This window comes from Notolepis coatsorum (genome assembly GCF_963971535.1).
Source record: "Notolepis coatsorum genome assembly, chromosome: 2".
Taxonomy (NCBI): Eukaryota; Metazoa; Chordata; class Actinopteri; order Aulopiformes; family Paralepididae; genus Notolepis; species Notolepis coatsorum.
The window spans coordinates 28,383,842-28,396,413 of record NC_140166.1 but is presented as its reverse complement, the minus strand read 5'-3'; the positions used below and the strand labels follow the sequence as shown (position 1 = coordinate 28,396,413).

Below are 12,572 nucleotides of genomic sequence, written 5' to 3'. Positions count from 1 at the left end.
TTTATATATATATATATATAAAAAAAAAAAAAAGTAATTTCACTTTTAAAAGCTCATACATTTTCAGTCGACTCTGACCAGCATTATTCGGTTGCATCCAATTTGACTTTATCAAGAGAATTGTTGCTAATTCAGCATACCTATTCTGAAACCAGAACGCAACATTATAAAGGCTGCGATAGAAAGAGATACTGAGGTGAGATATATGTTTTGTGCCCCACATTAGTTATCCAAGTCCAGGCCCAGTTTAACCTAGAATTGCTAAACTCCTGCTGGTTATTTTAATTATTAATTAATTGAAACCCAATATGTATGATTAGCTTGCAGATTCATCATCATTTTAATTAATTCCACATACCTACTCTGAAATAAAAGCTGTGGAAATAATTGGTTTTGCGTGAGACCAGTTAATTGAAATTGAAACTTGATTAATCGCACATCCCTAGTGGCTACCATGGACATGATGGCATAAAACACATTTTCTCAAAGATTAGAAAATAATTACCTCTGCCAAAGAGTGAACCTACTCCTACACAGTACGGTATGGGTGTAATAATTCATGCCATGGGGGGACATCCCAGTGGAACCTCACTGCTCTATTGACAAGTGTAACTCTAGCTGCCTAAGAAAACATCTATCAGAATGAGTCGACTTCAATTAATTGGTCGACTTAGTCAATGAATTGGTCAATTTAGACTAAGACTAAATAGACTCATTTTGATAGATGTTGCACATTTAGCAACGTTCTATCAATACTTTGTTAGTCCATTCGTTGTTTTGTTTTTTTATGTTTTTTCTCCCATGTGGAATGAGTTACTTTGTGTAACCACATCTGGTAAGCAGTGAAAGTAGATACATTGACTAAACAGTTGTTAAGTGGAGGACATGTTGACCTCTGAACTCACCTTGGCATATCCCAGCATGATCATCCTCACCAGCACCACGTTGATATGGGCACCCAGAGACTCGTCATGGTAGATCTCATTCACCTGTAGGGCACACACACATATATACACGTCACACACACGACAACACGAGTGGCATATCTGTCTGAGTTTGTGAGTCAAACACGGTTGGCACTGTGTCATTAACAATGAGAGAGAGAGAGAGACAGACAGACAGACAGACAGACAGACAGACAGACAGACAGACAGACAGACAGACAGACAGACAGACAGACAGACAGACAGACAGACAGACAGACAGACAGACAGACAGACAGACAGACAGACAGACAGACAGAGACCACCATAAAGACTGTCAATAACACAAATATCCCTGTACTGTACTGATCTCTGTTTGATTGATACTGGACAGATGTTGATCTGAGTCAGCTTGACTCAAATAATAGAAAGTCCTCTCCTTGTAATTCATAGCATGTTTCTCACATTGATAATGAACCTTTGAAGTAATGATATTCTAATTGAATGAAGTTGTTTACCAATTCAACGTGATGTTAGGTCACCAGTCATCAGAAAGAATATGAATGTTCTGCTAACAGTACAATAGGATTATTATTCATGTTGATAAAGGAGGAATAGGAGGAATTGGAGGAAGAGACCGTGTCATGCATGAGAGAATAACAAAGGAACCTGAAGGCCAAGGAGTCTTCACCCCCATATGAGAAAAACATCTGCTCGTTTTCTGCCTCAGAGCCAGAGGCGATTGGCTAACTCAGATCACACGACACGACACATGTTATTTTATTTGATGTTCTTTCTGGTACCTAACGACAATCGCCTGATATGAACGTTTACGAGGATATGAGCTCATGTGAGAATTGTCAACAGTCGTTAATGCCTTCAGGGGGAAAAAGCGGCAATCCGTATTTTGCTGTGACCGTGTATACACATTCATCTACACACAAACACATTCATCTACACGCACACATTAATCTACACATACACATTCATCCACGCATGCATGCATGCATTCACACACACACACACACACACACACACACACACACACACACACACACACACACACGCGTGCGCACACACACACACACGCACACACACACACTTGACCTCCATGCCAAATGTCAGCTTCCTAGGGTGGAAGCGGTGGTCACTAGAAGGGTCGGGACACATGTGTGGAAAGATACAGCTAATGGAGGACATTATATCTTAAAACGGTGTTGATGTTTGCCAGGGATCCATCAACTACACAGCTAAAGGAGATTAACTCTGCCCACCATCCGTCATAGGTGTCACACATCACTTCTTTTCTGAGTAAAAGCCGACTGCCGTCGACAAACTGTGTTTGCTTTCCCCCCGGAAAAATCAAGAGGCCGCACGTTATCACATCAGTGAACAAATCAACTGCTCGACCTGCTCCTGGGCCTGCGCCCCTGTACGTACGTTTAGCAGACCTCGCTGGTCCACCGGGAGGGCTTACATTGGCACAGTAGGGAAGGCACAGGCCGGAATATAGTGTCACAATAGTGTCTAATTTTTTTTAGGCCAGTGATTTCACTGCAAGCTCATCTGCCTCGGCGCACAGCGTCATCCCACACAGCGGAGGGACAGGAGGTGGTCTAATGGAGGAGAGAGACACAGCGTGGAGGTGGTCTGGTTAGAGGGGCTAGTAGAGGGGCCGCGAGCCGCCGTGGAGGGGTCTGGTTAGAGGGGCTAGTAGAGGGGCCGCGAGCCGCCGTGGAGGTGGTCTGGTTAGAGGGGCTAGTAGAGGGGCCGCGAGCCGCCGTGGAGGTGGTCTGGTTAGAGGGGCTAGTAGAGGGGCCGCGAGCCGCCGTGGAGGGGTCTGGTTAGAGGGGCTAGTAGAGGGGCCGCGAGCCGCCGTGGAGGTGGTCTGGTTAGAGGGGCTAGTAGAGGGGCCGCGAGCCGCCGTGGAGGGGTCGCCAGATGATTTCCAAAAAAATTACAAATAAATTAAAAAATATTTTTTTTAATGTAGTCAGGCCACTGAACTTAGAAGCAGGCCAGGCCAGTGTTTCTAGTTGCAGCGGTGCAATAGTTAGATCGAATAGTTAACCCCTCAACATCACCTCAACATCACCTCTACGCCCCTCAACACCACCTCTACACCCCTCAACACCACCCCTACACCCCTCAACACCACCTCTACACCACTCAACACCACCCCTACACCCCTCAACACCACCTCTACGCCCCTAAATATCCACCCCTACGCCCCTCAACACCACCTCTACGCCCCTCAACATCACCTCTACGCCCCTCAACACCACCTCTACACCCCTCAACACCACCCCTACACCCCTCAACACCACCTCTACGCCCCTAAATATCCACCCCTACGCCCCTCAACACCACCTCTACGCCCCTCAACATCACCTCTATGCCCCTCAATATCACCTCTACACCCCTCAACACCAACCCTACACCCCTCAACATCACCCCTACACCCCTCAACATCACCCCTACACCCCTCAACACCACCCCTACACCCCTCAACATCACCTCTACGCCCCTCAATATCACCTCTACGCCCCTCAACACCACCCCTACACCCCTCAACATCACCTCTACGCCCCTCAATATCACCTCTACGCCCCTCAACATCACCCTTACACCCCTCAACACCACCCCTACACCCCTCAACATCACCCCTATGCCCCTCAGCATCACCCCTACGCCCCTCAGCATCACCCCTACACCCCTCAACACCACCCCTACGCCCCTCAATATCACCTCTACGCCCCTCAACATCACCTCTACACCCCTCAACATCACCCCTACGCCCCTCAATATCACCTCTACGCCCCTCAACATCACCCCTACACCCCTCAACACCACCCCTACACCCCTCAACATCACCTCTACGCCCCTCAACACCACCCCTACACCCCTCAACATCACCTCTACGCCCCTCAACATCACCCCTATGCCCCTCAACATCACCCCTACACCCCTCAACATCACCCATACGCCCCTCAACACCACCCCTACACCCCTCAATATCACCCCCATCACCCATCAACACCACCCATACGCCCCTCAATATCACTCCTACACCCCTCAACACCAGCCCTATGCCCCTCAACACCACCCCTATGCCCCTCAACATCACCACTATGCCCCTCAATATCACCCCTACGCCCCTCAATATCCACCCTACACCCCTCAAATAACCCCTACACCCCTCAATATCACCTCTACACCCCTCAACACCACCCCTACGCCCCTCAATATCACCTCTACACCCCTCAACACCACCCCTACGCCCCTCAATATCACCTCTACACCCCTCAACACCACCTCTACGCCCCTCAATATCCACCCTACGCCCCTCAACATCACCCCTACACCCCTCAATATCACCTCTACGCATCTCAATATCACCCCTACACCCCTCAACACCACCTCTACACCCCTCAATATCCACCCTACGCCCCTCAACATCACCCCTACACCCCTCAATATCACCTCTACGCATCTCAATATCACCCCTACACCCCTCAACATCACCCCTACGCCCCTCAATATCACCCATATGCCCCTCAACACCACCTCTACTCCCCCTCAATATCACCCCTACGCCCCTCAACATCACCCCTACGCCCCTCAATATCACCCATATGCCCCTCAACACCACCCCTATGCCCCTCAACATCACCCCTACACCCCTCAATATCATCCCTACACCCCTCAACACCACCCCTATGCCCCTCAACATCACCTCTACACCCCTCAATATCACCCCTATGCCCCTCAATATCACCCCTACGCCCCTCAACACCACCCATATGCCCCTCAACATCACCCTTACACCCCTCAATATCACCCCTACACCCCTCAACACCACCTCTACGCCCCTCAATATCCACCCTACGCCCCTCAACATCACCCTACACCCCTCAATATCACCTCTACGCATCTCAATATCACCCCTACACCCCTCAACACCACCTCTACTCCCCCTCAATATCCACCCTACGCCCCTCAACATCATCCCTACACCCCTCAATATCACCCCTACGCCCCTCAACATCACCCTACACCCCTCAATATCACCTCTACGCATCTCAATATCACCCCTACACCCCTCAACACCACCTCTACTCCCCCTCAATATCACCCCTACGCCCCTCAACATCACCCCTACACCCCTCAATATCACCCATATGCCCCTCAACACCACCCCTATGCCCCTCAACATCACCCCTACACCCCTCAATATTATCCCTACACCCCTCAACACCACCCCTATGCCCCTCAACATCACCTCTACGCCCCTCAATATCACCCCTATGCCCCTCAACACAACCCCTATGCCCCTCAATATCACCCCTACGCCCCTCAACACCACCCATATGCCCCTCAACATCACCCCTACACCCCTCAATATCACCCCTATGCCCCTCAACACCACCCATATGCCCCTCAACACCACCCCTATGCCCCTCAACATCACCCCTACACCCCTCAATATCACCCCTATGCCCCTCAATATCACCCCTACACCCCTCAATATCACCCTATGCCCCTACACAGTGACCATGTTAACAGGTTAGAGCAGCTACACATGTTAACAGGTTAGAGCAGCTACACAGCAGTGGAGGTTATTGCATGACTACTAGTGAGGCAGTGCTTCACTAGTAATATACAGAAAGAGTAATATACAGAAAGAAGAAAAAAAAATTATTAATATATATATATTTATTATTATTATTATTAGTATTATTATTATTATTATTATTATTATTATTATTATTATTATTAGTATTATTATTATTATTATTATTATTATTATTATTATTATTATTATTATTATTATTAATATTATTTTTATTAGAAATGTTTTCCTCTGTGAAAAAAAACAATGCCAGTGAATTTTTCTTCTTCAAAAATGTCCAAGTGACAGCTCTGAGCTCTCTGATCTGGCCTGATCCCATAACTGCAGTAATGGCCAGATGTCAATTACTCAGTGCTAAAATAGGTGCACAGGTTGGGCTTAAGAATATAATTATCCAATCAAAATAGGGTATTTGAGTTTAAAAAAAGGCGGGTAGTGAGACTAAACCTCACTCATACATTTTAATGGGCTTGAATGATTGACAGTTCTGACACTTTTTTTTACACCAATCAGAGAACACCATTTCCTATTTCCTGCTTTGAGAGGGCTTGGAGAGCCCAGTCAGTAACATTACTGTGGCAGTAGCACTGTAGGCTAAATGAAACTTTGCACCAAAGGACCGAAGTATAAATCAGCAACATGGAGAGGACTTATGCATCTGGATCACAACAAAAGTTGTGGATGAAAAAGTAAGTACAGTGTTTGTAAAAGCTTGTATGCTAACAGTAGCTAGCCAATTTGTTAGCTACCTTTTAGCTTAGCTTATATTACATCACAATGATGATCACCAAGCTAACTTACTGTACACAGTAGGGCTGGGCAATTAATCAAAACAAAATCGCGATATCGATTCATAGACCTATGCAATCTCATTTCTAAGTTATGACGATTTTTCTTTTATTAAAAAAAAGTTATAAATTTGTTTGCACCTCAGTTATACATGAGGTGCAAGCATAGTCGTAGTACCCTTGAATGAGTGCTCCTGTTAGAGTCTTCAAGGTATTCTTGTTTACCAGAGAGGAGATCCGGTACAAGAATCTAGTTTGTTGGTTGACTTAGTTTTATTACATTGGATCCCATTTTGTCACAGGAAAGATTTTCCTCTAGGATGGAACCCAGGTAGGTAATTTCATCTTTCCTTTTAAGATAAGATAAGATATTCCTTTATTGATCCCCTTGGGGAAATTCAGGCATCATAGCAGCATGGGGGAAGGGGGGGGGTACAGGTAGTGAAAACAACACAAGCAGTGTAAACAAATAGGTCAATATAATTTACTATCTAACTAACTGAAATATATATTCACAGTATTCACAGTGTCACATAAGGTGCAGTATGCATAAGGTAGTGTTATAATTTACTATCTAACTAACTGAAATATACATTATTCATTATTCACAGTATCACAGTATCCACATAAGGTGCAGTATGCATAAGGTAGTGTTATTGTCCTACTTGGGTTCCTATTAGTTCTAGGTCGATGTCTGGCAACAGTCCTTGTCACCTTCACCTAATATGTTTTGATCTGGTCAGGTGCGTTGTCACCTAATATGTTTTGATCTGATCAGGTGCGCTGTCACCTAATATGTTTTGATCTGGTCAGGTGCGCTGTCACCTAATATGCTTTGATCTGGTCAGGTGAGCTGTCACCTAATATGTTTTGATCTGTGTCTGGTTAGGTGTGCCGTCACGCGTCATCTAATATGTTTTCATCTGTCTGGTCAGGTGTGCCGTCACCGAATATGTAATTTTTTGCATCTGTGTCTGATTTTGAGATCAATATTTAATTTTTTCGCCATGGCATTCATAATTCATATATACACCCGCGACGCTCCAGCTGGACCCTAAAGGTGAAGGCAACGACGGCTCAATACCGCCGCCTGGTGGATGGTTGGGCGAGTTACACTCGCCGACAGGATATGGGGGCTGTGCGTCTATTAAATTCATCCGGCGGTCAGATATTGTTGCATGACTCCCGACAGACACAATGTACATAATGGATCGCTTTCTAAACTTAATAATCAATATGATTTCGGCGTTTATTGCGACATACAAACCGGAAATGGACCTAGGCGATCGGCGTCGTATACCTGGGATCTTTCGCCGCCAGTCTCTTTGACGCACGGTAAGAGGACACTAATGTTATTTTCAACCCAATTGGGAGTTTCCTTGTTTGCAAACCATCTGATCAATATATCCACCCATACTAAAGCATTTACTGACGATCAAGGAATTATAAACGACCCCCCCCCCCTTTCCTTCACGCATGATGAAGCATAACGTATACCGATCATATACAGTTCAATTTTTTAATATAGCGTGTATAGGGGGGAAACGGCAATCGATAATCTATATATGCGTTTAGGCCTATAACTCACGTTCTAGGAATTACTGCAGAAAACGATAAAAACACACTTATATTCTAGAAGGTATTTTTGTATGAATGTATGAATGAAAAAGTATAACGTTCCCACATCCTGAATGATAGATAATCGATGTTGAATGGGCCATAGTAATGTCAATATAGCAATACAATTTAAAAAGTTATAGCCCTGCAAAGAAGGTGAGCCACTCCATAGACTTATAGCGCTGGCAGAGAGGGGCATTAGATGGGTACAATGCCCGGCGGGCAATGTGTTAACAGGTTAGAGCAGCTACACAGTGACCATGTTAACAGGTCAGAGCAGCTACACAGTGATCATCTTAACAGGTTAGAGCAGCTACACAGTGACCATGTTAACAGGTTAGAGCAGCTACACAGTAACCTGCACAAATAATAATCTGTATAGTCAAAGCCATGCATCCAAGAGAGGGACAGGTCATAAATCTATGGTCCCATCAATATGTCTTTGAATCTTTGAAGTAATAAAGATAAATGTGGCATTTATATTTTATGATCAAATTTTAGAAATTAGTATGGAAATATAAAGGTGATCGGTGACTTGAGAAAAGTTATGCTATAATATGAGTTCAAATCATATATATGATTTTGATCTGTTTTGTTCTTATGGACTGAATATGTCATTTGTATTTTATGGTTGAGAATTGTGATATCTAACTTATGAATATTGAGTGAGCTTTTATTCACTGTTTTGTTCGTTGTGATGTTTTCTTGTGAGTACTTCAATGTTTGTGGTTTTATATTTTAATTTTACTTTTTTTGTGTGTGTTTGTATTTTTAATGTTTGGACCCCAGGAAGAGTAGTCTCACTTTGGTGTAGACTAATGGGGATCCACAATAAAACAATAAAAAAAAAGTCACTACATTAAGTCTTGTTAACACTATGCCGTCCGAGAACGAGTATATACGTGTTTCGAAAAAGAGCGTTGTGGACCAGAGCCACGAGTATATACGTGACGAGTTGTTATTGTTTTATTCCATATTTATAACGCTTCTTAGGTACCCGATCCACTACCAGCATCTTTTCACATATTTGATTTTTGAAACATGCAGTACCGGCCAGACCCGCTTAGGGGCGCCATCGCTCCACTGCAGTATCATTATGTGAATAAAAAAAAATTAAAAAGTACAGTTCTGTGGGCGGATCATAGTTCCTTGATCCCAGCCGAACATCCTCCATCTTGGATCAGTTTGGCGAGCGTTTTTTTCAGCGTGGAATAATGGGATTTATGATTAGCCAATGTGCATATCGATCTACCAGAATCCGATGACTGGTGAGGAAATGCTGCCGGCGATCACATGGCCTGACGGTAGGATAATATTACCCCAAATTACAGCTGGATTGGACATTGTTTTATAACGTAACGTGATCGGTCAATGAAAATGCTATATTGAACGCACACTGTATTGGTAATCAATAATAGTAAACGGCGTTCCCCGCCGCCCCCATTTCATCCATAGATGCTCTGTAATAGTCCGGATGCTACGCAGTTTGTTTTATTTCATTCGTATATATACAGCAGAAATGGCGTTTGATATAACGGCGCCAACGTTTAGCCTATTATCTAGCTCCCGGGAAAAAAGACGAGACGAAAAGTGCGATAAACCTTATATTCACGACGCTATAAAATGACAACCAACCGATGGATTTTTATTTTCTTTAAGCCATTATGAAGGCACGGTTTATGCACTCAAGTGACAATGAGAATGGACAGATAGCAATACTATAAATGATATATAAAGCTCTTAGAAAGTACATCGGTTTGTTTACTTTCTGCTGTCCTGAGGCCTAAATCGCCGGGCCCCGCCGGTCGTCATAGTGTTAAAGGCCAATTTGCAAATCTATTTACAAACTTGTATGTTTATATTAGATAATTTCTATATCAATTTCAAATTAATAACTGAACCACTTAATCGTCCATTCAAATAACGGTTTCATAAACAGCTCTGTGAAATTACCCACTGAAAAACACTTTAATCACTATAAATTGTTTTTTGTAATGTCTCTTTTCATTAGGGTAATGGATAAAATGGCATCACTGCACTAATGCCTTTAGTTCAGGGCCATTCTTCAAAGTGTTTCAACACATGACAAAGAAATTCTGTCATATAATTCCTATGTAGTGTGTAGTCATTAGATAATTCCTATGTAGTGTGTAGTCATTAGATCATTCAGCATTTACGCATAGTAACTGTAAAGCCATTGATCCCCAAAATGAATATTCTGAAAGAGAGGGGAGAGAGAGAGGGGGAGAGAGGGAGAGAGAGGGGGGAGAGAGAGGGGGGGAGAGAGGGGAGGGGGTGATGGATAAAGATAGAGAGAGAAGGAGAAAGGGAGAGGGAGGGAGGGAGAGAGAGAGGATCAGAATAACAGAGAGTGAATCAGGAGATTGAGGAAGAGACAGAAAGACAGCGTGGCTAAATTATGATATATTTCACTGAAATGACTGTATATTATATTGTCACGACAGTTGTGTTTGTCTGGACGCTGTGGCTCTGAGGTTGTGTTTGTCTGGACGCTGTGGCTCTGAGGTTGTGTTTGTCTGGACGCTGTGGCTCTGAGGTTGTGTTTGTCTGGACGCTGTAGCTCTGAGGTTGTGTTTGTCTGGACGCTGTGGCTCTGAGGTTGTGTTTGTCTGGACGCTGTAGCTCTGAGGTTGTGTTTGTCTGGACGCTGTAGCTCTGAGGTTGTGTTTGTCTGGACGCTGTGGCTCTGAGGTTGTGTTTGTCTGGACGCTGTGGCTCTGAGGTTGTGTTTGTCTGGACGCTGAAGCTCTGAGGTTGTGTTTGTCTGAGGATGCTGTAGCTCTGAGGTTGTGTTTGTCTGGACGCTGTGGCTCTGAGGTTGTGTTTGTCTGGACGCTGTGGCTCTGAGGTTGTGTTTTTTCTGGACGCTGTAGCTCTGAGGTTGTGTTTGTCTGGACGCTGTGGCTCTGAGGTTGTGTTTGTCTGGACGCTGTAGCTCTGAGGTTGTGTTTGTCTGGACGCTGAAGCTCTGAGGTTGTGTTTGTCTGGATGCTGTAGCTCTGAGGTTGTGTTTGTCTGGACGCTGTAGCTCTGAGGTTGTGTTTGTCTGGACGCTGAAGCTCTGAGGTTGTGTTTGTCTGAGGATGCTGTAGCTCTGAGGTTGTGTTTGTCTGGACGGTGTGGCTCTGAGGTTGTGTGGAACGTTGGCCTGCCGCTCCCTAAATGTCTATTTCACTAGTGTATGTGATGGTTCCTTTAAGCACTTCACCCAACAATTATAATAATAATCAATTACTCACCCTGTAATTTAATTAGTACTAAACATATGACTGGATACATGAGACTTGGATTTATTTCTGTATATTTTATTTCATTTTATTCTATTTTACTCTACTCTTATCCTAGGCAACTTATTTGATTTGTGTTATTATTCTAATTCGTGACCTGTCCTGTCTAAATGTTTAAATGTTGAGCGATTTGCAGTGTCAAATTTTCCACGGAATAATAAAAGTATTTCTATTCTGTATATTCTATTCTATTTTATTTTATTTTATTTTTTTTATCTTTTTCCCCCTCCATTTTCCTCCGATTTTCTCCCATCCCAATGTTAGTCGTATGCCAATTCCCAATCCCCTTCCTGGTCGCTGCGCACTTACCCCCCACAGTCGGTCTGGGAGAGTGGAGGCTACCACGTGCTTCCTCTGACACACGTCCAGCCAATCACCGCTTCTTTTCACTTGGCAGCGCGGATATTCTCTGAGAGGGCGTAGCGTGTGGAAGGATCACACTATCCCACTCAGGTCCCATCCGCGCTTAGCAGGCGCCCCGACCGAACTGTAGGAGTCGCTGTTTACAACGACCCCGGACCCACCCCGCCAGCTTCTCCCACCCTCTAATACTGCCAATTGTATTAGTGTGAACGGCCAGCCAAGCTGGTGACAACCCCAGAGCTGTGAGCTGGATTCGAACAGGCGAATCCTAGCGTCTCCGGGGTTGGTGACGAACGCAATCTCCGCTACGCCACCTAACCGCCTATTCTATTCTATTATATTCTATTCTATTCTATCATACTGCGCAAGTTGTGAGCATTTGTAAACTGCTGTTTTGATGAAGTATTTCTACAGTTTTTTTCGATTCTATGTTCACCGCAGAGACATGCAAGAAGAAAATAAAATCCAAGGCATCACAAGGTGAGTGAGTCATACAAACGATCATTGTGGGATGAAGTGCTCCTTTAAAAGACATTGGGTCTTACTAGATTGAAGGTAAGGGCAAGTACCACAATAGATACAGTAAATATACTAGATTACGTGTGTGTGTGTGTGTGTGTGTGCGTGCGCATTGTTGTACATTAAGGGTCTGTGAAAATATCCATCAACTGCATTCCACTAGAAGACAACTGCAGCTGACGACCATGTTGTTGATGATAATGCTGGTAGTGAATTGTTTCAACACAATTTGTGTGTGTGTGTGTGTGTGTGTGTGTGTGTGTGTGTGTGTGTGTGTGTGTGTGTGTGTGTGTGTGTGTGTGTGTGTGTGTGTGGGTGTGTGTGTGTGCGCGCGTGTGCATGCATGTGTGTGTGTGTGTGTGTGTGTGTGTGTGTGCATGTGCATGTACATGTGTTTGTATTTGTGAGAGAGAGCAAATGA

General features: G+C 44.4%; 1 protein-coding gene across 1 annotated transcript in view; it reads right to left on the bottom strand.

Moving 5' to 3' along the window:
- The window catches only part of adamts3 (ADAM metallopeptidase with thrombospondin type 1 motif, 3), a gene marked incomplete at its 3' end in the record, with an annotated part of 357,741 nt that overhangs the window by 171,644 nt on the left and 173,525 nt on the right, over positions 1-12,572 (bottom strand). Inside the window, exon 6 of the mRNA XM_084307667.1 lies at positions 906-989. Within this exon, the coding sequence (XP_084163793.1) occupies positions 906-989 (84 nt within the window). The remainder of the gene's footprint in view (positions 1-905; positions 990-12,572) is intronic.